Source organism: Microchirus variegatus (genome assembly GCF_963457635.1).
Source record: "Microchirus variegatus genome assembly, chromosome: 6".
Taxonomy (NCBI): domain Eukaryota; kingdom Metazoa; phylum Chordata; class Actinopteri; order Pleuronectiformes; family Soleidae; genus Microchirus; species Microchirus variegatus.
The window spans coordinates 33,936,855-33,961,945 of NC_139807.1; the positions used below are offsets into that span (position 1 = coordinate 33,936,855).

Consider the following 25,091-nt stretch of genomic DNA (forward strand, 5'->3'; position numbering starts at 1 on the left):
CACACTGAGGACCAGTGAGGGGTTGTTAACCAACAAAGTGAGGTCATTTTTACAAAGTGAGGACATTTTGTCCGGTCCTCACTTTGTTTTCATTTAAATCACTTCCTTATGTTCTAAACATGTTATACTCTGATTTTAACAGGTCTTCAATTTTCCAGCCCTGGTGTTTCACACACTTTTTGCTCTGGGGCTCCACCTGCAGACATGTTATGGTACTGCACCTAGTAGTTCTTTATAGATGTCATTCATGAAGTAGATATTTGTAATTGTGTTGATTTATAAAGTGGAAATGCTGGTCCTCAGTATGCAGCAAGTACAAGACTGTGTGTGTGTGTGTGTGTGTGTGAGCTGCAACAAATCAGTTTATCATTCTTGGTCAAACAAAGGCAAATATGTGCACAGACTCCACCGTAATGATAGAGCCTGGTTGTCTGAGCAGTGAGGGGACGTGGGACACTGTCCTCTGTGGGGACATTGTCCTCTGAGGGGACGTGGGACATTGGACATTGTCCTCTGAAGGGACGTGGGACATTGTCCCGTCTCTGAGGGGACGTGGGACACTGTCCTCCGTGGGGACGTGGGACACTGTCCTCCGTGGGGACGTGGGACACTGTCCTCCGTGGGGACGTGGGACATTGTCCTCTGTGGGGACGTGGGACACTGTCCTCTGAGTGGACGTGGGACATTGTCCTCTGTGGGGACGTGGGACACTGTCCTCTGTGGGGACATTGTCCTCTAAGGGGACGTGGGACACTGTCCTCTGTGGGGACGGGGACACTGTCCTCTTTGAAGACGTGGGACACTGTCCTCTGTGGGGATGTGGGACACTGTCCTCTGTGGGGACATGGGACACTGTCCTCTGAGGGGACGTGGGACACTGTCCTCTGTGGGGACGGGGACACTGTCCTCTTTGAAGACGTGGGACACTGTCCTCTGTGGGGATGTGGGACACTGTCCTCTGTGGGGACATGGGACACTGTCCTCTGAGGGGACGTGGGACACTGTCCCGGCTCCCAGACTCTCAGAGTACGAGGGACATGACGAGTCCATCAGAGTAAAAGTGGTTTAAAAGACAGCTGTGGCTAAATGTTTGGGAGAGGAGCCACGCCCCTTAATGACCATGTGACGTAGAGCCACGCCCCTCCTGGTCATGTGACGCGTCCTCTCCTGAAAGGTTCAGCTCATTAACAAACTCCTGAAGACGGATGATGTCACATGATCAGCCTCGGTTCCTCACCGGGTTCCTCGCTGGTTTCTTCTCTTGGTTCCTCTCTAGGTTCCTCGCTGGGTTCCTCTTTGTCCTCCTCGTCCTCTTTGTCCTCTTTGTCCTCAGAGACATCAATGTGTCCCAGATCCTGGACGTCTTCTACGCTCGACTCCTTTTAAGGGAAACGTTTTGAATCTTTTCGTTTAAAGATAAAAAACAGTGAAATGAAAGCGTTTAAATCCAAGTGTTTTACCTGAGACTCAGAGAAACCGTCTTCATCAGAGTTCCTGAATCCTTCAGGAGCTTCCATGAGGATCTGAAGACCATCGGCTTCATCATCATCATCATCACTGCTGAGAGGGACAGTAACGTCACACACATTCATCAACACATGAACACATCATCATCTTCATCACACTGACCTTCCTCCTCCACAGCAGAAGCTCTGTTCTTCCTTCTCTTTGTCTTCATCTTCTTCTTCTTTCTCTCCTTCATCCTTCTCTTGTTGCTCAACCTTCTCTTCATCTTCCTCCTCCTCCTCCTTTTCTTCCTCCTCCTCCTCCTCCTCTTCATCGAGGTCAGAACAGTTGAGGAAGTCAAAACTTTCCAGCGCCGTCTCCACTTCCTGGATGAAGCTGGTGGACGTGGGAAAAGTAGGAAGAGGAACCTGTGGAAGATCAGAGCAGACGATGAGATGATGCTTCAACGTTTGAGTGAAAACATGAGCTGAAGCTGAAGGTCGTCTTCACCTCAGACGTCTGAACGTCTTTGTCTTCTTTGTCCTCTTTTGAGACGCTGCTGTCAGAGACATGAGGTGCAGCAGAGACGTCAGGACAGGAGACGCTGAGATTGTCTGATGTTTCAGAGACGTGAGCAGAGATCAGATTATAATCTGTGCTGCTCTCTGAGCTCTCTGTGCCCACCAGCACATGACCGTTAGGCACCGCCTCCTTCTGAGGAAACACCTCAGCCTCCTTCTGAGGAAACACCTCAGCCTCCTTCTGAGGAAAGACCTCAGCCTCCTTCTGAGGAAGCACCTCAGCGTCCTTCTGAGGAAACACCTCAGCGTCCTTCTGAGGAAACACCTCGGCAGCTTCTGCCTCGTCCTCCTCCTGATTGGAGGACAGTGACGGCGTGGAGGTGCTGCTCTTGTGTGGAGTGAAGGTCAGTGGACTGGTCAGAGTGGACTGCAGCAGTTTGTGAGCGTGATGATTGAGAGCAGGACTGGACGAGTCGTCTGAAGACTCAGAAGAGTTGGACCAAACCGTCCCGTTGTCTGATTCTCCCTGACGCTTCAGCAGAGACTGGAACACAGGAGGTCAGAGATCAGAGTGACCGTTACCATGGAGACCAGCGCAAATACAATGTTAAAAAGACAGAAATCACCGTGAACTGTGTTCAAAGTTAGAGAAGAAACAAAGTTTCACTTTCAAACTGAACGAACGAGACAAATCAGTCAAACTTATCCTGTCACTGTTACTTTAGTCACTCTAGTTACTATAGTTACTCTGGTTACTATAGTTACTCTGGTTACTATAGTTACTCTGGTTACTTTAGTTACTCTGGTTACTTTAATTTAGTTTATTTCACGTCTACAAATTAAAGCTCAGCTCTGTCCAAACACACCGACGTATGAAGGTGAATCAGAGGACGACTGTGTCCTTCATGTCCTTCACGTCCTTCATGACCTTCATGTCCTGGTGAAGCGTCTCTGAGCTCTTTAGTCTGAACCGACCACGAGGGACGAGGTGAGGACGTGAAGGAGTGAAGGAGACATGAAGGAGTGAAGGAATGAAGGAATGAAGGAGACATGAAGGAGTGAAGGAGACATGAAGGAGTGAAGGAATGAAGGAGTGAAGGAATGAAGGAGACATGAAGGAGTGAAGGAGACATGAAGGATCTACTCGATCAAACAGCTACAAAGACACAGCCTCGTTCACATGAAACACATCATTCACTGTCCACACACACACACACGTCGTCACTCACACACACACGTCGTCTCACACACACACACACCTGTAAATACGTCTACACACAGAGCAGTGGACGAGCAGCTGAAATAGAACAAGGTCATGAGATGAATATGTAAATATATTTAAATATATTTAAAACTAACTAAATGTAAATAAACAAACCTGTTTTAAAAAACTGGAGAGAAAGTTTGTGTCATGAAAACAAATGTGTTTGTCATTGTCATGATGGGTGTGTGTGTGTGTGTGTGTGTGTGTGTGTGTGTGTGTGTGTGTGTGTGTGTGTGTGTGTGTGTGTGTGTGTGTGTGTGTGTGTGTGTGTGTGTGTGTGTGTGTGTGTGTGTGTGTGTCACACTCACATAAAACACCTGCTCCCTCATAGAGGGCGTGTCCGGAGGGCTCTGATTGGACAGCAGTCGTTTAGAAACCGTACTGGAGGAAGATGTTTGATCGTCTTTATCAAAGGGACTGAAAGAGAAGAGACGTTCTTCATCATCATCATCATCATCAGTGTGTGTGTGTGTGTGTGTGTGAGAGACACACACTGACCTCCAGGTGACCTCCAGGTTCAGTTTGACCGTCCCCAGGTCGTTGATGTCCACAGCGAGCGTCTGAGGGAGAGGACAGAACAGGTCTAACATCTCACAGGAGACACTGCCCACGACCACGTGATTGGCCAAACTCTTCAGCTCCGTCACCTGCACACACACACACACACACACACACACACACACGTCATTATTGTTGTTATTATTGATAATATAATTAATAATAACTCTTCTCACCTTGATTGACAGCAGCTCAGTGACCAGAGGCAGGAACATGTATTCTTCACTGTCCCAAAGCTGTTTGTTACTGACCTCTACACGACCTCTGAGTCTCCAACGCTGACGACCATAACGCATCAGAACCTGAGCGGGTCAGAACCACATGAGTGTGTGTGTGTGTGTGTGTGTGAGTGTGTGTGTGAGAGTGTGTGTGGGGGTGTGTGTGTGTGTGTGTGTTACCTCGTACTGGTCACCAGCACAGAGTCGAGCGAATCCTGCCAGACCTGAAACAAACAACATGAAACATGAAAAACTCCAGGACAACTGGAACAGGAAGTGACAGGAAGTGACAGGAAGTGACAGGAAGTGACAGGAAGTGACAGGAAGTGACAGGAAGTGACTCACCCTTCATCTTGATGTGAAATTCTCCCATCTGACTTTCTAATTCAGTCTCGAGTGAACACATGTGCTGCAGAGACACAGAGATATGTCATATAAACATACTGTATATAACATGTCATTATAACAATAATAACAATAACAACAATAACAACAACAACAACAACAACAACAACAACACTAACTGACCTCAGTACATTCCCTGTAGCCTTTGTTAGCTTCACTCAGACTCTCTCTGGCTTCTCTGCTGCCGCTGGCCGAGTTAAACGCTGCCACCATTTTACTCGCTCCGTCACGAAGACGCCGCTGGATACAATACGCATCATACAACTCTTCAACCTGAGAGAGAGGAACACAGGTGTGAACGCACGGGTGTGAACGCACGGGTGTGAACGCACGGGTGTGAACGCACAGGTGTAAACGCACGGGTGTGAACGCACAGGTGTGAACAAACAGGTGTGAACGCACAGGTGTGAACAAACAGGTGTGAACGCACAGGTGTGAACAAACAGGTGTGAACGCACAGGTGTGAACGCACAGGTGTGAACAAACAGGTGTGAACGCACGGGTGTGAACGCACGGGTGAACGTGTCATGTGAACATGTGACTGACCTTGTTGTGAACGTGTGAATGACCTTGTTGTGAACGTGTGACTGACCTTGTGAACGTGTGAATGACCTTGTCGTGAACGTGTGACTGACCTTGTTGTGAACGTGTGAATGACCTTGTTGTAAACGTGTGAATGACCTTGTTGTGAACGTGTGACTGACCTTGTTGTGAACGTGTGACTGACCTTGTGAACGTGTGATTGACCTTGTGAACGTGTGACTGACCTTGTGAACGTGTGACTGACCTTGTGAACGTGTGAATGACCTTGTTGTGAATGTGTGAATTACCTTGTTGTGAACGTGTGACTGACCTTGTGAACGTGTGAATGACCTTGTTGTGAACGTGTGACTGACCTTGTGAACGTGTGACTGACCTTGTGAACGTGTGAATGACCTTGTGAACGTGTGACTGACCTTGTGAACGTGTGAATGACCTTGTGAACGTGTGACTGACCTTGTGAACGTGTGACTGACCTTGTGAACGTGTGACTGACCTTGTGAACGTGTGACTGACCTTGTGAACGTGTGAATGACCTTGTGAACGTGTGACTGACCTTGTGAACGTGTGACTGGCCTTGTGAACGTGTGAATGACCTTGTGAACGTGTGACTGACCTTGTGAACGTGTGACTGACCTTGTGAACGTGTGAATGACCTTGTGAACGTGTGACTGACCTTGCTGAGGTGAAACTCCAGGCGTCTCATAAACCTCTCGATCGCCTTCACTTGCTGTAACAGAACAATGATTGTGTGAGGAGACAGTTTCAGTGTGAATGAATGAATGAATGAATGAATGAATGAAACTCACTTTATCTAACTCGTACAAAGAGCCCTGTAACACACACACACACAGAGAGAGAGAGCAGAGGATCAACATTAACACAAACACTAACACAAACACAGTCTTCACAAACACAAACACAGTCTTCACAAACACAGTCTTCACAAACACAAACACTAACAAACACAGTCTTCACAAACACAAACACAAACAAACACAGTCTTCACAAACACAAACACAAACACAGTCTTCACAAACACAAACACTAACAAACACAGTCTTCACAAACACTAACACAAACACAAACACAGTCTTCACAAACACAAACACTAACAAACACAGTCTTCACAAACACTAACACAAACACAAACACAGTCTTCACAAACACAAACACAAACACAGTCTTCACAAACACTAACACAAACACAAACACAGTCTTCACAAACACAAACACAAACAAACACAGTCTTCACAAACACAAACAAACACAGTCTTCACAAACACAAACAAACACAGTCTTCACAAACACAAACACAGTCTTCACAAACACAAACACAAACACAGTCTTCACAAACAAACACAAACACAGTCTTCACAAACACAAACACAAACAAACACAGTCTTCACAAACACTAACACAAACACAAACACAGTCTTCACAAACACAAACACTAACACAAACACAGTCTTCACAAACACAAACACTAACAAACACAGTCTTCACAAACACAAACACTAACAAACACAAACACAGTCTTCACAAACACAAACACAAACAGGTCAAACTCTCACCAGACGACTGTTCTTCTTGTTTTCTCTGATCTGTTCACTCAGACTGTCTAACTCCAGCTGATGGACCTGCAGGTACGACCTGACACACACACACACACACACACACACACACACACACACACACACACACACACACACACACACACAGTCAGTCATCTTCATCATCACCACCATCATCATCTTCACCACAGGTCACTCACTGTAATCCTCGTCTTAAAGCAGCGTAGACGTCGTCCAGACGCTCAGGCTGAGGACTTTTACTGAGCGGCAGTTTGGTCGATCCTGTGAACATCCTGTTACCTTATATGGTCTGTGATCAAAGAGGGCTGAGAGGACAGAGGGACGGGGGGACAGAGAGACAGAGGGACGGGGGGACAGAAGGACAGAAGTGAGATGCAGCATGTCAGCTTCCTGATTATGTTAAATAAAAGGAAACTGGCCGGACAGAGTGTGTGTGTGTGTGTGTGTGTGTGTGTGTGTGTGTGTGTGTGTGTGTGTGTGTGTGTGTGTGTGTGTGTGTGTGTGTGTGTGTGCTGCTCACCTGCTGGTCACTCCTGTTGCATGCTGGGAGAGCTGAGTGTAGCACTGTGTCTTTAATAAACCAACAGACATGTCCTGTAGTGACAGAAGAGACAGAGACATTAGAGACAACAGTGTCCTGAAGAGGCAGCAGAGAGAGGACAGGAAGTGTCATGGCCGACTGTGGACAGGAAGTGTCGTGGCCGACTGTGGACAGGAAGTGTCGTGGCCGACTGTGGACAGGAAGTGTCGTGGCCGACTGTGGACAGGAAGTGTCATGGCGGACTGGACAGGAAGTGTCATGGCAGACTGGACAGGAAGTCTCGTGGCCGACTGTGGACAGGAAGTCTCATGGCCGACTGTGGACAGGAAGTCCTGTGGCCGACTGTGCACAGGAAGTCTCATGGCGGAGTGTGGACAGGAAGTGTCATGGCCGACTCTGGACAGGAAGTGTCGTGGCCGACTGTGGACAGGAAGTGTCGTGGCCGACTGTGGACAGGAAGTGTCGTGGCCGACTGTGGACAGGAAGTGTCGTGGCCGACTGTGGACAGGAAGTGTCGTGGCCGACTGTGGACAGGAAGTCTCATGGCGGAGTGTGGACAGGAAGTCTCATGGCCAACTGTGGACAGGAAGTCTCGTGGCGGAGTGTGGACAGGAAGTCTCATGGCGGAGTGTGGACAGGAAGTCTCATGGCCAACTGTGGACAGGAAGTCTCGTGGCCGACTGTGGACAGGAAGTGTCGTGGCCGACTGTGGACAGGAAGTGTCGTGGCCGACTGTGGACAGGAAGTCTCATGGCCGACTGTGGACAGGAAGTCTCATGGCGAAGTGTGGACAGGAAGTCTCATGGCCGACTGTGGACAGGAAGTCTCGTGGCTGACTGTGGACAGGAAGTGTCGTGGCCGACTGTGGACAGGAAGTGTCATGGCCGACTGTGGACAGGAAGTCTCATGGCCGACTGTGGACAGGAAGTCTCATGGCGAAGTGTGGACAGGAAGTCTCATGGCCGACTGTGGACAGGAAGTCTCATGGCGAAGTGTGGACAGGAAGTCTCATGGCCGACTGTGGACAGGAAGTCTCATGGCGAAGTGTGGACAGGAAGTCTCATGGCCGACTGTGGACAGGAAGTCTCATGGCCGACTGTGGACAGGTCAAAGTTCTGGTCAAGCAAGGCATCATTCGACTGAACCATCCAAACAAAGCCTTCAGAGAAACAGAACATTGTTCAAAAGAAAGAATGAGCTCAGCAACACCAGAAGAAGACATCTGTGGTGGACCACAGAAGAAGAAGAAGAAGAAGGAGAAGAAGGAGAAGAAGGAGAAGAAGACCACTCTGGTGGACCACAGAAGAAGAAGAAGAAGAAGGAGAAGAAGGAGAAGAAGACCACTGTGGTGGACCACAGAAGAAGAAGAAGAAGAAGGAGAAGAAGGAGAAGAAGACCACTGTGGTGGACCACAGAAGAAGAAGAAGAAGAAGAAGAAGAAGGAGAAGAAGGAGAAGAAGGAGAAGAAGACCACTCTGGTGGACCACAGAAGAAGACCTTCTCTCCAGGAGATCAATGTCTCAGAAGAAGACAGAGTATTCACCATGAGATGAAACCATTGATGAACCTCAAAAACAGGAAGAGCAAAGAACATTCTGGAAGAACGTCCTCTGGACACATGAGACCAACAGTGATGGAGAAGGAACTGCTGATGATCATCAGTGCAGCATGGTGGCGCTAGAGTCATGATGATGATGATGAGGATGAATTCTGAGGTGTTTCACAAACATCATCTTCTCATCTTCAGACTAATGCTTCACAACTCACTGGACTGTACCATTACTGTTATCACATATAGAAAGTGTGGTAATTCCTACAGCGTTCACTTGATTTAGATGTTAATCTCCTCAGATTAAATCTGAACATCTGCAGTTAAAGTTCATCTTTGTTTGTTTCATTTTAAGAAAATCAGGAAAAGAGACTTTTCTCCAAGAAAGGGAAGTAAAACAGGAAGTTTGACACACACACACACACACACACACACACACACACACACTGTCTGTCTGTATATGTATATACATGTGGTAATCTGTGATAATCTGTGATAATTTGTGATAATTTGTGATAATTTGGAAACACTCTGTTGTGTTTGTGGGTTCTGTTGGTTTTGGGTCGATGCACAGAACCAACGGTCAAGTCAGAACAAGGCTAATCTGAGCCTGAGTTCATCTAAATTTGAGTTAATCTTAGCCTGAGCTAATCTGTAATCTGGTTTGTGGTAAAATGGTAACAAACATGTAAAAATAGCGTTGTGTCCTAATAAAGTTTCCTGTCAGAACAAAGACGACAGTGTTTTCATCTCCTCACAAGACAAGAGTTTTCTCTTCATGTGCTCATCATCACAGTGTTCATCCATTCATCCATCAGTTCATCCATTCATCCATCAGTGAATCCATCAGTTCATCCTGTCACTCACAGTCACTCACATCACACTTTCATTTTCTTTCATTGTTTCTTTGTCACATGAGACATTTAAAGATTCAATGTAACATCTGACCACTGCTCTGAGCTGCTAACTCCATGTGTGTGTGTGTGTGTGTGTGTGTGGAAACTACAGTCAAACTACAGCCAAACTAGACTACAGTCAAACTAAGGCATAACTACAGTCAAACTATGGCCAAACCACAGACAAACTACAGTCAAACTAAGGCATAACTACAGTCAAACTACGGCCAAACCACAGACAAACTACAGTCAAATTAAGGCATAACTACAGTCAAACTATGGCCAAACCACAGACAAACTACAGTCAAATTAAGGCATAACTACAGTCAAATTAAGGCATAACTACAGTCAAACTACGGCCAAACCACAGACAAACTACAGTCAAATTAAGGCATAACTACAGTCAAACTACGGCCAAACTACAGACAAACTAGTCAAACTACAGTCAAACTAAGGCATTACAGCAAAACTACAGTAAAACTACAGTCAAACTACGGCCAAACTACAGTAAAACTACAGTCAAACACTCTGGTTTGTCCACTTTGGGCCACTGTAGAAACATGGCAGCCGCCGTCAAGGGTTAGTATACACCAGAGTATACACCAACATACTTACTTTACTTATATATATAAACACACAAGTATTTATGTATATGTATATATATGTATATATATATATATATATATATATATATACATATATATAACAGGATGTGATCAGATAACACTGACAATAATCTGCTGTTTTTCTATTTTCAATCCAAACATCTGGGGAATCATTTAGTGACGGAATAAAAACAAGAAGAAGAAGAAGAAGAAGAAGAAGAAGAAGAAGAAGAAGAAAGCACCTCTGTTCCAGATTAACGGATTATCCTAACGGAGGAAGAGGAGGAGGAGGAGGAGGAGCAGGAGGAGGAGGAGGAGGAGCAGGAGGCCATGAGTGGATTAACTCTTCACTCTGAAAACAGACGAAGTTCTCGCAGAAAACTCGTGAAACCGTCGACACAGATTTGTTCAACACATAATCTCAGCGAAATCATCACGAAAACACTCCGACAGAGCACGAGCCTCCCTTCCTCACCTCCTTTCCTCACCTCCTTCCCTCACCTCCTTTCCTCACCTCCTTCCCTCACCTCCTTTCCTCCCTTAAACGACCGCAGCTCGCGCTGAAAACACGGAGCAGCTGTGCGCGTGGGTTCATGTGACGACGACACCATCATCATCATCATCATCATCATCATCACGATGTACAAACACATTCACGTGATTCCCGCTGTGACCTTGACAACAAAAGCCTCGAGACTCTTACGTGTGTCGTGATGTTTCCACGGCGCGAGCCAACATGTCCACAGATCCACGGACGCTCGCGCTCCTCTTCCTCTTCTTCTTCTTCTTCTGGGCGCTGTCCTCCTCCTCCTCCTCCTCCTCCTTCTTCTTCTTCTTCTTCTTCTTCTCCTGCAGTTTTTTGTGTCCACAGTCAAAGCAGCACAAGTGACCAAAGAGCGCTTCCGGTGGACGGGTTTCAAAACAAAACTGGCCCTCACAGAACAACATGAACAGATGAAATTATTTTTTTATAAACTGACTGATTTTTATCTTCATCACAAATGAGACACAAACTTTATGATAATAATTTAAAGTTCGTGATCGCTCAAAAACTGTAGGACGAGATAGATTTTGTAGCATTGGTGCAAATTAGCCAAAAACGCCTCCGTTTTCGCGTTCAATCCAAAATGGCGGCTTTCCTGTTAGATTCCCAGGAAACTCGTCATCGACTTTTATTTACAGCTCAACCTGATGAACATTTGTACCAAGTTTGGTTCATGTACGTTAAACCTGACAGGAGACGACCTACTAGCACTGTTTTGCGTCTTTTTTTTAGCCCCTCCCACTTCCAATTTTCCACGCTTTTTCACTGAATCTTTTAAATACGTACATTTTTATCAGGATTGATGCGATCACAAAAAGCTTTGAGTTTCAGAGCACGGGAAAGGCCTCAAAATGCAATTCATAAGCCGGAATAATAATGATAATAATAATCACATTACTTCACTTTCACACACACATTTACATAAGTACATTTACCCAGAAATACTTTGACATTTACAGAATTATTTACTTCTAAAATAAATTTTAAAAAGTGAATGTTCACTAAAAACGAGTTCACAATAGAAAAGATGTTGACTGATAGATTCTGTGATATATTATGGGATGTTCTGCATGTAATCTCGTTACTTTGTTATTATTAAATGAATAAATATAATTAAATGATCAACGTTACATGAAATCTCGACTACAAACTCATATCCTCCCATCACTCATTCTTTAAGTCAAATTTTCAACACAAAAAACTCAAAAGTATAAAAATATCTACATTTCAACGCAACTTTAAAAACTGCTTTTATTTTGAAACGTCGTTACAAGGACCGGAAATCGTGTTGCTGCTAGTTGCTGTGGCAACAGGGATGTTCCTGTCTCTGTTTGGACAAAACGTTACGAACGGAACTGAGACAGAGGAGGAAAACACAGGAGACACGGAGGACAGACGGGGGACAGACGGAGGACAGACGGAGGACACACGGGGGACAGACGGGGGACAGACGGAGACACACGGAGGACAGTGTGAGCCGTTACATTTGTCTGTTTTCCGGAGGTGAGGACCGAGTGTGTCCGAGTTTGACCGAGCCAGAGGAAACGAGGGGGGAGGAGGAGGAAGAGGAGGAGGAGGAGGAAGAAAGGAACACATATGGCGCTTTCCCCCGTTTTTCCTCCTAACAGGAAGTTACATCTGAAAAAATCTTTTAATGTGATAGTGCTGATAAAAACAACGTGTTTCTTGTGTTTATGGCAGAATAAACAAACGTTTGTATAGAAACACAATCATATTATTACTTTGTGAACACGTGAATAAACAGACTATAAACAGACTCGAGTGTTCGGATGTTCCTCATGAATGTAATGACGTCACGTGACGTCACATGATGCGAACCCATGTGAGATGATGTCACGTGCAAATTTATCTTTTTACTCAGACACTGAATACAAGATTATTATATATATGTCCATATAATATTATATATTCTTATTATATGTCCATATAACAGTATATATTCTTATTATATGTCCATATAACAGTATATATATTCTTATTATGTCCATATAACAACAGTCTATATTCTTATATGTCCATATAACAGTATATATATTCTTATGTCCATATAACAACAGTATATTTACAGTCGTTCCTTCAACACGTTCTTCGTTCCGTGTCAAATAAGAATCCAATACCTGATAAATAATCAGCAAGGATCAATGAGATGCTTTCATCAATACTGAACCACCTGAGATCATGTCAGTGATGTCATCAGAGCATCTACTGTAACCGTCCTGACCCACAGGTGACCCCACCACCACAGATGACACCACCACAGGTGATCCCACCACAGGTGAGCCTACAACCACAGGTGACAACAGGAGTCGTTTGATACAATGTCATGTCCCCCATTTAATAAAATACAGTTGCAAACAAAATACACTGATAATTCATCTGATTTAGGATTAAGTTTGTGTAACTGTAACTCCACGTACGTATCCATGATTGAACAGATAAGAGCATCAGAAACCTTCAGAAACCTCCTTGAGAGACCTTCAGAAACCTTCTTCAGAGACCTTCAGAAACCTTCTTCAGAGACCTTCAGAAACCTTCTTCAGAGACCATCAGAAACCTTCTTCAGAGAAGTCCAGAAACCTTCTTCAGAGACCATCAGAAACCTTCTTCAGAGACCTCCAGAAACCTTCTTCAGAGACCTTCAGAAACCTTCTTCAGAGACCATCAGAAACCTTCTTCAGAGAAGACCAGAAACCTTCTTCAGAGACCATCAGAAACCTTCTTGAGACCTCCAGAAACCTTCTTCAGAAACCTTCTTGAGAGACCTTCAGAAAGGTTGTATGTCTAACTTTTATTGGTTGTATAGTCATACATCTGCTCTCATGTGTCACAGGTGAAGCTGCTATGTTTCATCGCTGATCATACAAACAAAAACCATCAAGCCAAAGTGGAATGGCGACATAAAGGAGCAGTTTGCTCTTCTCAGAGACAACTTTTAGTACATGAGCATCATCTATGGGCTGTTACAGTAGAGACAAAGGAGGTTAGGATGATCATCTGCACTCTATTTAAGCTCTGAAAAACAAATGTGCTTCAAAAGGATCGACTAACCACAGAAAAGAACAAGAATAATAAGAATAAAAAACATGTGGCTGTGACTGAGGTCAGCGAGGTCCTGAGAGGAAGGAGAAACTCTTCAGCGCTAACGTCGATCACAGCCACTCAAACTCTCATGATCTGAAGAACAAAAACACTCCTCAGCTCATCCTGGAGTCTGTGATACATGATTAAAAATCAACATCTTAAATTACAAGAGTGACGTTTGTTTCTCTGAACAATAAAAATGTTCCTGATCCTAAACTCCAAGAATTAAAATGAAGACGTGGTTTGTACAGGTGTGCGTCCATCACCACTCCATCACCGGTCCATCATGCTGAGGATCATCTCAGGGGTCAGATCTCCGTTGGGCGGAGCCTCAGACAGCTGCACCTCCTCTGCAGCCTCTCCTCCTTCTTCCTGGACCAGCTCCTCCAACTCAATGGTGGACTTCTCTCCACCGATCACCACCTCCTCCACTGTGCCCTCGTCCTCCTGCTCATCTTGTTCACCTCCCACTTCCTTCTTTACGATGATGTCATTGACCTCTCCGGTGACTTCATCCTCGACGCGGATGATGGCGGCGGCAACAGCTGAGGAGAGAGTTTCAGGTCATACGTTTACAGACCTTGATTTATTCTTCATGTTCTTACAGAAGCTAAAAACGCTCCATCATGTGGATCGATGGCGGACACTCACCGGCTGGTTTGTTCTTGGGAGGTCGTCCACGTTTCCTCTTGACCGGGGGCTCCACAGGAGCTGGGATAGGGACGACTGGTGGAGCCTGTTCCACGTCCATCTCAGTCAACAGCTCATCTTCTTCTTCTTCTTCTTCTTCTTCCTCCTCCTCGTCTTCTTCCTCATCCACGTCACCTTCTAACGTTTGAAAGGACACACATGAGCGATCCTTTCAAAAGTGTTTTCACACAAGTCAAGAATTCAACCACTTTAGAATGATTGTGGCACAAACTACACCAGTGTGTAGAACAACACAGCACAAACCAGCAGGTCTAATAACATTGTGTCTTTACAGACACAGTACCTGTGTCTCCGTCATCGTCAGCCCTCGACTGCATCTTCCTCTTCCTGCCACGACGGCTTTTCTTGGGCGATGGAGTTCCATTTTCTTCTCCACCGCTTTCACCTGTGCAGTTATCAGCGTGACGCAGCATCGTGTTCTGTGGAGCACAAACAGGCCAGAGTTAGCTCGGTCTTAGCCCAGTCTGAGGCCAGAGTTAGCTCGGTCTTAGCCCAGTGTTAGCTCAGTCTTAGCCAGGTCTGAGGTCAGAGTTAGCTCGGTCTTAGCCCAGTCTGAGGCCAGAGTTAGCTCGGTCTTAGCCCAGTCTGAGGCCAGAGTTAGCTCGGTCTTAGCCCAGTCTGAGGCCAGAGTTAGCTCGGTCTTAGCTCTGTCTTACCCTGCGGGTGAACGTCTTGTTGCACTTGCTGCAGGCAAAGGCAGTGGGGATGTAGTGCGGATCGTGGTAGCGTTTGAAGTGCATGTCCAGAAGCTGCTTCTGCCTGAAGGTTTTCTCACACTGGCTGCAGGCAAACGGCTTCTCGCCCGTGTGCGTCCTCTTGTGCATGATCATGTGACGTTCCTGTCACAGAAGAGAGGAAACGAAGGCGTCATTATACGATCATAACGATAAGAGACGTGTTCGATGACCAGTGAACATACTTGTCTGCAGCAGTAGTCGCAGTGTTCACACTTGAAGCGCTTCTCGTTCTTGTGAGTCTTCTGATGCTGAATGAGCGCGTAACGCTCGTGAAAAACTGCGTCGCAGTAACGACATTTCTTCCCCGTCTCAATGAAAGAGTGCTGCTTTCGTAAATGAACGCCTACGATAAAACAGCAGAGATGTGAACATGAGTCAGACTAATGCACTTCTGGCGTCTGCGTGATGAAGACGGTGTTTCAAACACGTCCTGATGGACTTACCCAGGTCACTCTTGCGAGCGATGACGGTATCACAGTGTGGGCAGTGGAACTTTGCCACATTCTCCGTGTGCTTCTGCAGAATGTGCATCTTCATGGTTCCACTCTGTGTGAATCGGGCATGGCAGATGTAGCACTCGTATGGCTTCTCACCTACAACGGAGAACAGAGAACATACAGTACAGTGGAACACATGTAGAAAGGACAGGAAACGTGTTTGCAGTTTTAAAATAACGTCAGACTGAACCTCGATCACAAATTAAATGCTCAGTGTTTTACCTGAATGTGTCCTCATGTGTCTCTTTAGCTTGTAGGTGTCTCTGCTAGCATAACTGCAAAGGCTGCACTGGAAAGGTCGCTCTCCAGTGTGAGAACGGATGTGTCTCTTCAACTTGCTCACCTGGTCAGAGACGAGCAGATTAAAGATTAAAGAGAGAGACGGCATCACGGGAAACCTGGATGAAGAGGAGGGTGTGTAGATGAAGACGACTTACCTCCACACTGCAGTAATCACACATGGAACACTTGAAGGGCTTCTCGTGCGTGTGCTTGTAACGTCGATGACGCACCAACTCGCCGCTGGTCACAAACGCCATGTCACAGTCTGTGCACTTGTGTGGCCGAGTGCCTAAAAGGTCAGAACATGCGGATTAAACCTCTTTGTCATGTCTGTGGAGCTCAGAGGTTTGACATGTTTAATGACATGTGCATCATTAATGACCTGTGTGTGTGTTCAGGTGGTTCCTCAGCAGAGTGACTGTTCTGAAGGCCCTTCCACACAAGTGACATTTATGGGGTCTCTCGTCAGTGTGGCTCTTCATGTGTCGGTCCAGGTTGGAACGTCTTGGACAGGTGTAGCTGCACAGTTCACACTGGAAAGTCTTCTTAACGCCTGGGCACAAAAACAGGAGAAAACCACTTTAAAACCAGAGATCTACATCTTCACAAACGTACAAACGAGGCCAGATTTTGTCAAACCTTTCTTCTTGATCTTGGTGGGCTTGGGTGGCTTCATGTTGCCCACAACCTTCTCAGCATTGACCTCTGACAGCAGCCCTTCCTGTTGCTCTTCTTCAAAGTCGTACACAGAAACATCCATGTCACGGTCACCCTCTCCGTAGCGCAGACGGCTCTTCTTCCCTTTCTTTCCTTTGCGGAGCGTGTTGATGGGCTGAAAATCTGGGTCCTTGGACCACTCTGGGTCTTCTTCGTGAGCCACAGGTGGTTCTACTTCTGCTGCCTCCTCCAGCTCCTCCATCTCCTCTACTGTGTGAAGCTCCTGGTGGGCTCCTCCAAGCTCCTCCTGCTCTACAGTTTCCACTTCACCATTGGCGCCCACTTTTACCACCTGAAGAAGGTCAAAGGTCCTCTTGTGAACTCACGTTTCACCACACAACAGAGGCCAACTCTTGGTGAAAGCAGTAGATGTTTTCTCACCTGGAAGCCCTCGGGCAGAGGAAGGGTGTGGCAGATCATTGGCTCTGCGTCCTTGTTAGCAGAGGCATCCACGTAGGTGGCCTGGAGCCCCTCTACAGTGGTGGTGGTGACCGGTACCTGGACCAGTTGAAGCTGACCCAGACCCAGTGCTGCACCAGCCTGCTCCTCCATGTTCACCACCTACAAACAACAAGTTCATCCTCTCAGTTTGAGCCGCTCTAATCTTTTATAAATCCTAACAGTGGTGAATGTGTACCAACCTGGAGCGTGATGATCTGTCCCTCGTCTCCACTGGTCACCGTCATCGTTCCACCTCCCTCCAGCACCTCGGTCTTCATTTGCAGTAAAGTCGGGTCAAGAGCATCCATAACCATCATCTCCATGTTACCGGCCACCTCCCCCTGTTGAGCTATGGTCGTCAGGGCGTCTCCACCCTCTGACAGCACCTTTCCATCTGAGGTCAGGACAGCGTTCTGAGGGGTCTCCATGGAAACAACCTCGCCCTCCATGGCAGCAGCCAAATGACCTGATAACAGACATTTAACGACGAGGTAAGTTAAGCCTATGTTTAGGGACATTATGGTTTAACTCAATCAACCATCAGTCAGTGACACTAAAATGTACATTTAGACTGGATTCTGTAAAAGTTCCAATGCACTGCGTCAGTATTCTAATGTGTAAATAGAAGCAGGTTTCCTAACCCGCGGTGTCAACAGAGAAAAACACACTTCTAATGACCTAGACTGAAGTTTACCACAAAAGAGCTCCAGTTTGGGACATTTTTAAAACTTTACAGAAACATAATAATTAGATGTGAGAGGATTATTCAAACTAAAATTATATTTGTCGCCACGTTTTCAGTTTTAACTACGACTTCAAGTACAACTCTAACATTGTAGATTTATCAAAACTGGCACATGGTGAATAGTGTTCCACGTGGTAAGACCAAGAGAAACTGGGGGGGGGGGGGGGTGATAATCATCCACGATTCTGAATCGATTCATAAACTTCAAAAATCGATTTTTGAAAAACCACACAAAACACCAGTTTGTGTTATTTGTGTACAGTTAATTATTGTAACTTCTGGGAGAAAAAGGCAGCTCGTCTAAGCTTTTATTTATGCTAAAGTTATTTTTTTGTACAGAAAGTAAGTTTTTATTTGTTTTGAATGAATCAATGTTAACTTTTGTCTTTGTGTGATCACATGATCACATTGTCTTATACAAACTCTATTGTTTTGATGTCATGGTTTGCCTTAACACACTTTGCATTGTATCAGTTTTTGAATTGAGAATCGAATCATGAGCCACCCAAAGATTCACATCCCTAATATAAACATTGATCATATAATATAGGTAATTAGTATTTCCATTTGATGCCACTTTATACTTGTATTCAACCGGATATAAATAATCAACTCCAACAAATAAATAATTAAATTACTTCTCACATAAGACAAACTGTCTGTGACAAAACGTTTGTTAAATGATAATAAACGATGAACTAATAATCAAAATAGATCTGTTAACGTTGTAATTGCTACAGCTCACTTTTATCTCACCATATACAAATGGTCAACAGTGTGTGGTTAGGTAAACAATAACAACAACAAACCTTTCACCTTGTACTGGTTTTGTTTGGTCAATAATAACTTCGGTTAAACTTTTATAGAACATTTTCAGAGTCACTGATCGTGTTAACACAAAGACACTTTATTTTACACAAACACTTCTTTTCTACAGTCTTTAAATTGTGTTTTAGTTCAACTTAATCACTCCAACTCATGTGCAGACGATTTAATGAAGAGAAACCGAGTCAATGCACTCATTACTTTGTTCAATCCCATAATATTCAGACTGATGAGCTCTACGACACCGACTGGGTTTAACTCGTTTACTTCGATCACTAATGACACAGTCGATCGATCACTCCACAACTTCGTGTTAGATTAATAGAGTAATGTTTAACAGTGTAAACACGGTGTGAACACAGTGTGAACGCGCTGCACTAACACGGACTAAACTACTTTGACTCGTGATAGTTGGTTAACTCGACAGGCGCGAGACTGAGTGAAAACAGGAAACAAAGAGCACGATAAGATGGACGTCAGGCCCGAACTAACTTTAAACACATACCGTGTGTAATCCGTCCGTCCCTGTGCTAATATCACGCTTAATCTGCCGCAAAACGCCGACGCTGTCGACGGGGACATGCGGTTGCACTTTATAGATGGATTTAGTGCGTTTTGGATAACGATAGAGGGAGACAAACACCCCCCGCCAACCGCCTGGTCGGTAAGCGCTACCGTGACACCTAGAGGCCGGCGACGGCTCCTACAAAAACCTCTCCGTGTTTGGAGGCAAACGAGCGGCTTAACTTACGAACGGCGGCTTCTTTCCCCGGGAATATTAGCTCCGTGTCCGGCTACAGCAGTCGGCCTGGTCGCTCCCGCTCTCCTCGTCGGTGCTGCGCAGCGGACTAATATTTTTCTCCCGCTCCCGCAACAGTGGGCCCGACACAAAATGGCGGCCAGTGAGCGCTGACGCGGCTGCGCGAGCTGTGAGCGCTCGAGGGAGTGAAGGGGCGTGGTGGAGGGTGAAGGGGGCGTGGCGGAGCCGAGCGGAGGAGCAGCGCGCCACATTTGAATTGACGAGGGGGCGTGGAAACATGGCGGAAACATACGGAAATATACGGAAACATACGGAAACAGGGCGAAACATGGCGGACCGACGAGCAACGAACAACGGAATGAGTCCATTTTAGGTTTTACACACAGTTATACACATAATTATACACACAGTTATACACATAATTATACACACAGTTATACACACAGTTATACACACAGTTATACACACAGTTATACACACAGTTATACACATAATTATACACACAGTTATACACACAGTTATACACACAGTTATACACATAATTATACACACAGTTATACACATAATTATACACAGTTATACACACAGTTATACACATAATTATACACACAGTTATACACAGTTATACACACAGTTATACACACAGTTATACAGAGTCAGTGAATGAAGACAGCTGTTATTTAACAACACGTTTATTGGTTGTAAAGTCAGTGTATCTGTGTCGGTGGTAACTACACTAATAATATTGGACATTGTTTTTAGGACCACGTAAATTCAGATTCTGTATTCTTTCTCTTTCTGTGACCACAGAGCAAAACTATAATATATATATATATGTATACATATATACATAGTCTCAAACTTTAATATATAGAAAGGGAAAATATAGCAAATCCAAATCCAAAAGATTTTTAGATGTATCGTACGTCTTTTTTGATGTGTAAAGTTCAACATTAATATGTAAATGACCAAACCAAAACCTCATTGTAAATTTTTATTGTCCTCCCTGTTTTCAGGACTTGTTTTATTGTAAAATCTAATATCTAATCTAAATATATATTGATAAGAGGGGAAAACCAAACTGAAATGTAAGAGTGTGTAGAGTTCAGTTCATAAAACCAACCACAGGAGGGCAGTCACACACACACACACACACACACCCTCTCCAAACACCAGTCTTTTCCCGTGTGGTTTCAGATGTGACTCATCATCAACAGCTGATGTTACATCGTCTTCTCTCTTTGTGGAAAAGGAAAAAGTTCTTTCTGTTTTCAACGACTAAGAAAAGAAAGAGTTCGTCATCGTTTCCCTGAAAGATTTATAAATTTGCTGAAACAGAGGAAAACATCCTCCTCCTCCTCAGAGAGACTTCTTTAGAAATATAAATATATATTTATAATATATGTTGAATGGCTGCTCTGTTAGACTGCAGGAGCTGCTGTTGTTTGCTGTCACTAATTGATAATTACCTTAAGGCAAATGATTCTGAGAAGAAGTCAAAGATAATTCGTCCACAAGGAGTCGAGAGATTAATTAAGATCCTCAGACGCCGTGATTGTTTTTCACTTAGACTTAGGACTCATTATCCAGGTGTCCAACCATCCTTAAGGACACCTGTGTGTGTGTGTGTGTGTGTGTGTGTGTGTGTGTGTGTGTGTGTGTGTGTGTGTGTGTGTGTGTGTGTGTGTGTGTGTAAAAGAACCCACCAGGACAAACTCACACTATATGTAATAAATGATGAAGAAGATCTTGTTCATGAAGATCATCCATGTATGAGGTCACTTTGCACCTCTCTCTCTCTCTCTCTCTCTCTCTCTCTCTCTCTCTCTCTCTCTCTCTCCTTCTTCCTCCTCTTCTTTTATCCTCCTCTTCCTCTCATGGTGGGGGGGGGGGGGGGCAGAGAAAGGCGAGGCTCTGTTGTCACATCTGTCAGTCTAGCCTGGCCCCTCCCACCTCTGTGGAGGCATTACATACTGCTGCTGCCTGAGCTCTTAGCAACGGTGCTCGGCAACAGAGCTCCACGGCAACAGAGCTCCACGGTAACGGCGTGCCGTGTCTCCCCGATGGAGCTGCCTTTGGGCGGACCGGCGCTCAGGCACTACACCCAGAGCAGACCCAGACCTCATCGACAGAAACTCAACTACCGTCCCTGCAGACCTCAGGTACTGTGAAGGATCAGGGAGGGTTTTCTTCAGATGGATTGTAAAGAGAGAGGGAGAGGAAGAGAGGGGAGAGGCAGGGGGGAGGGAGGGATGGAGGATGGAGGGGGAGTTGTGCTCTCAGCTTGAATAAGGAAAAGCTTTTGTAAGAAAACACCAGCAGTTTGCTGTTTTCTGTGTGAAAGAGCACGACGAGCGGCCGCTAGCTTGGTCTGGATTCTCTTTCTTCTCTTTCTTCTCTTCTCTTTCCTCCACTGAGGAAAAGCTGGTGAGCATCTGTTCATTTCCTGAGATCATCTCCATTTTCCACTGAGCTGATGTTGTTGTCATAAAGCTCTCTGTAGGCCTGTGGACTCACGGTCACTCCCCTGACAGCAGATCATGTAACCATGGCTGCTGCTGCTGCTGCTGCTCTGCCGTCCACCACAGATGCTAACATCATCATCATCATCATCATCATCATCAGGCTCATGATGAAACTGTGAGATCACATTATCTTCATTGGTGGCAAAAGAAATCTCTGATCTTGGTGAATAAGCTGTAGGAACATTACTGAGCAACTGAATCCCAGGAGGCTGGACTGTACCATGATACCAGGGTGAGACCCTACAGGGGTGTGTCATGTAAAGTGTGTGTGTGTAATAGTAATGGCTGCCAATACACCAGATGTTATCATCATCACTAAAGAGTTCAGTGGTTGGCTGAACCTTTGACTCCAGCATGGAGGAGGCTTTTCTACTCCAAGGTTCTTTAACACCAACCAATCCTAAACACCATCTCAGAGCTAGGCTATAGCTCTGCTAGGACTGCTAGTTTTCATATTAGCCCAGGACACACACACACACACACACACACACACATACACACACACACACACACACACACAGGCTGGTACGACAACGTGGTATGACCCAAAACAGATGTGCTATCTCTGCCGCCACATATGAGGAGACGTTGTTACCTTTACCCTTAAGAACTGAGTACTGTGCTTCTTAAATGATAATGTGCAGACCTGGTGCATGAGCTTGTGGATGAATTGTACTGTAGCCTTAAAGTGGACCTAGACCTGAAGTTCCTATTAAGGCTGTTTTTTAGTGTGTATCAGCGTCATTACCTTGTTTATGAAGCCTGAAGGTTCTAAACAAACAGTTCAGTCACTGCTGAAAACGCTGTGTTTTATTGTAATCTCGGGGCTCAACGAGATCACTGAAAATCCCGTAATAGTTACGTAAACAGCGGTTCTCCTGAACAGCAGATCCTCCTGCTCCGGGCACTAGTCCGGGCACATCCGGTTGCGTACATTGAAGCCCAGAAGAAGAATAACGTCCGTTGTGGAGGTGTTTCACGAGCGACAGTGTCTTCTGACTCTGGGTCTGACTCTGGGTCAAAGGTCGTCAAAGTCGTGAAGAAGCTATTTTTAAACACTGTTAAAACAATGTTTTGATAATGAGGAGCAGTGCATCCACCGCTCCAGAGGGGGGAGCTGTGCTTCTGAGAGCGGGTTTGCTGATTATGTCACTTCCAGGTTGAGAGATTGAGTCTCTCTTGAGTTAACATATGTAAATAAACCTCCATAACTCACATAAATATACGGTTCAAATGTGTGTGTGTTCATCAGGAGACCATCATTGAGAGTGAGAATGAAGTCCTTGAGCTCATGGGGAGAGTGGATGAGGGAGTCGAAGAGTTCTTCACCAAGAGAGTTCTGCCTACAGATGTACTGTGAGTACCACAGCTCCACAGCAGCTCCACAGCAGCTCCACAGCAGCTCCACAGCAGCTCCACAGCAGCTCCACAGCAGCTCCACAGCAGCTCCACACTTTCATATGTGGCTCACGTCCATTATTCTAAACCTGTTTCTTTATGTAGGAAGAAAGACGATGAAGAATCCATCAGGACTGAAGACGTGTCTCCAGCCACCTCCATCCCTCTGCCTCCGCCCAATAAGACGCTCAGGAGGAAGCTCGGCGATTTCTTCACCCTCAGAAAGAGACGAGGTCTGAAATCAGAAACCAGCCACGAGGGCCGGCCCAAAAAGGCCTCCATCGCAGACTTCATACGGCCGCTCAGGGAGGTCGCCAGAGCCGAGAAGGAAAAAGACAAAGACCGAGTGAAGGAGCACGACAAGGACAACGAGAAGGAGAAAGGTCTCAGTGTTCAGGAGACACCTCCTCTCAGAGGGGAGATGGTGCCTCCTCTCAGAGGGGAGGTGGTGCCTCCTCTCAGAGGGGAGGTGGTGCCTCCTCTCAGAGGGGAGGTGGTGCCTCCACGACGAGCTCTCAGAGACGGGAAGTCCCAGTCTTTGATTTTACTGTCCGGGTCTGCAGCTACAGGGACTCCTAATGCCAGGATCACTGCAAAGGTCAGTGTGAGTTCACTCAATAATTCACTCATTCATTCATTCACTCAATCACTCACTCAATCATTCACTCATTCATTCACTCATTCATTCATTCATTCACTAGTTCATTCACTCATTCATTCACTCATTCATTCACTCACTCATTCATTCACTCATTCATTCATTCACTCACTCATCACTCATGCATTCATTCACTCATTCATTCACTCACTCATCCATTCACTCATTCATTCACTCACTCATTAATTCATTCATTCATTCACTCATTCATTCATTCACTCATTCATTCACTCACTCATTCATTCACTCACTCACTCATTCATTCACTCATTCATTCACTCACTCATTCACTCACTCATTCATTCACTAATTCATTCATTCACTCATTCATTCACTCACTCATTCATTCACTCACTCATTCACACATTCATTCACTAATTCATTCATTCACTCATTCATTCACTCACTCATTCACACATTCATTCACTCATTCATTCACTCACTCACGCATTCATTCACTCACTCATTCATTCACTCACTCATTCATTCACTCACTCATTCATTCACTAATTCATTCACTCATTCATTCATTCACTCACTCATTCACTCACTCATTAATTCATTAACTAAGTCATTCATTCACTCATTCATTCACTCACTCATTCATTCACTCATTCATTCACTCACTCATTCATTCACTCATTCATTCACTCATTCATTCACTCACTCATTAATTCATTCACTAATTCATTCACTCATTCATTCATTCACTCATTCATTCACTCACTCAGTCATTCACTCACTCATTCACTCACTCATTCATTCACTCATTCATTCACTCACTCACTCATTCATTCACTCATTCATTCACTCATTCATTCACTCACTCACTCATTCACTCATTCATTCACTCATTCATTCATTCACTCACTCATTCACTCACTCATTCATTCATTCACTAATTCATTCATTCACTCATTCATTCACTCACTCATTCATTCACTCATTCATTCACTCACTTACGCATTCATTCACTCACTCATTCATTCACTCACTCATTCATTCATTAAC

At 45.2% G+C, this 25,091-nt stretch overlaps 2 protein-coding genes across 4 annotated transcripts; both read right to left on the bottom strand.

Moving 5' to 3' along the window:
• Window positions 1–1,204: 1,204 nt before the first annotated feature.
• LOC310928230 (uncharacterized protein) lies at window positions 1,205–10,978 on the bottom strand. Of its 2 annotated transcripts, none has more exons than XM_083890747.1 (16): window positions 10,842–10,978; window positions 7,068–7,141; window positions 6,727–6,852; window positions 6,527–6,605; window positions 5,762–5,785; window positions 5,629–5,682; window positions 4,536–4,685; window positions 4,353–4,416; window positions 4,188–4,231; window positions 3,966–4,091; window positions 3,730–3,878; window positions 3,540–3,648; window positions 1,957–2,511; window positions 1,630–1,874; window positions 1,461–1,557; window positions 1,205–1,379 (listed from the first exon to the last, which is right to left on the bottom strand). In XM_083890747.1, the coding sequence occupies exons 3-16, from the start codon at window positions 6,816–6,818 to the stop codon at window positions 1,212–1,214; spliced, it is 1,956 nt and encodes a 651-aa protein (XP_083746873.1). In that variant the 5' UTR covers window positions 6,819–6,852; window positions 7,068–7,141; window positions 10,842–10,978; the 3' UTR covers window positions 1,205–1,211. The 2 variants fall into 2 exon arrangements, with proteins under 2 accessions (XP_083746873.1, XP_083746872.1); XM_083890746.1 differs by having other exon boundaries at window positions 1,461–1,560.
• A 2,360-nt stretch (window positions 10,979–13,338) lies between these two features.
• On the bottom strand, window positions 13,339–19,621 carry LOC310928226 (transcriptional repressor CTCF-like). 2 transcript variants are annotated; one of them, XM_083890737.1, is made up of 13 exons: window positions 19,245–19,313; window positions 17,370–17,635; window positions 17,110–17,289; window positions 16,651–17,020; window positions 16,394–16,564; window positions 16,167–16,300; window positions 15,952–16,072; window positions 15,676–15,825; window positions 15,415–15,575; window positions 15,152–15,334; window positions 14,779–14,914; window positions 14,436–14,612; window positions 13,339–14,329 (listed from the first exon to the last, which is right to left on the bottom strand). In XM_083890737.1, exons 2-13 carry the CDS (start codon window positions 17,616–17,618, stop codon window positions 14,058–14,060), a joined length of 2,304 nt encoding a protein of 767 aa, XP_083746863.1. In that variant the 5' UTR covers window positions 17,619–17,635; window positions 19,245–19,313; the 3' UTR covers window positions 13,339–14,057. The 2 variants fall into 2 exon arrangements, with proteins under 2 accessions (XP_083746863.1, XP_083746862.1); XM_083890736.1 differs by lacking the exon at window positions 19,245–19,313 and adding an exon at window positions 19,491–19,621 and having other exon boundaries at window positions 13,340–14,329.
• Between the last annotated feature and the right edge of the window lie 5,470 nt (window positions 19,622–25,091).

Excerpts from the sequence above, each read along its gene's own strand:
- LOC310928226 (XM_083890737.1), bottom strand. The coding sequence starts at position 17,618 with ATGGAGGGCGAGGTTGTTTCCATGGAGACCCCTCAGAACGCTGTCCTG. Across the intron at positions 16,565-16,650 it reads CACCAAGATCAAGAAGAAAG|GCGTTAAGAAGACTTTCCAG; the intron begins GTTTGACAAAAT and ends TTTTGTGCCCAG. Across the intron at positions 14,613-14,778 it reads TGACGATGACGGAGACACAG|AAGGTGACGTGGATGAGGAA; the intron begins GTACTGTGTCTG and ends TTCAAACGTTAG.
- LOC310928230 (XM_083890746.1), bottom strand. The coding sequence starts at position 6,818 with ATGTTCACAGGATCGACCAAACTGCCGCTCAGTAAAAGTCCTCAGCCT. Across the intron at positions 6,606-6,726 it reads GCTTTAAGACGAGGATTACA|GTCGTACCTGCAGGTCCATC; the intron begins GTGAGTGACCTG and ends TGTGTGTGTCAG. Across the intron at positions 1,561-1,629 it reads TTCTGCTGTGGAGGAGGAAG|CAGTGATGATGATGATGATG; the intron begins GTCAGTGTGATG and ends TGTCCCTCTCAG.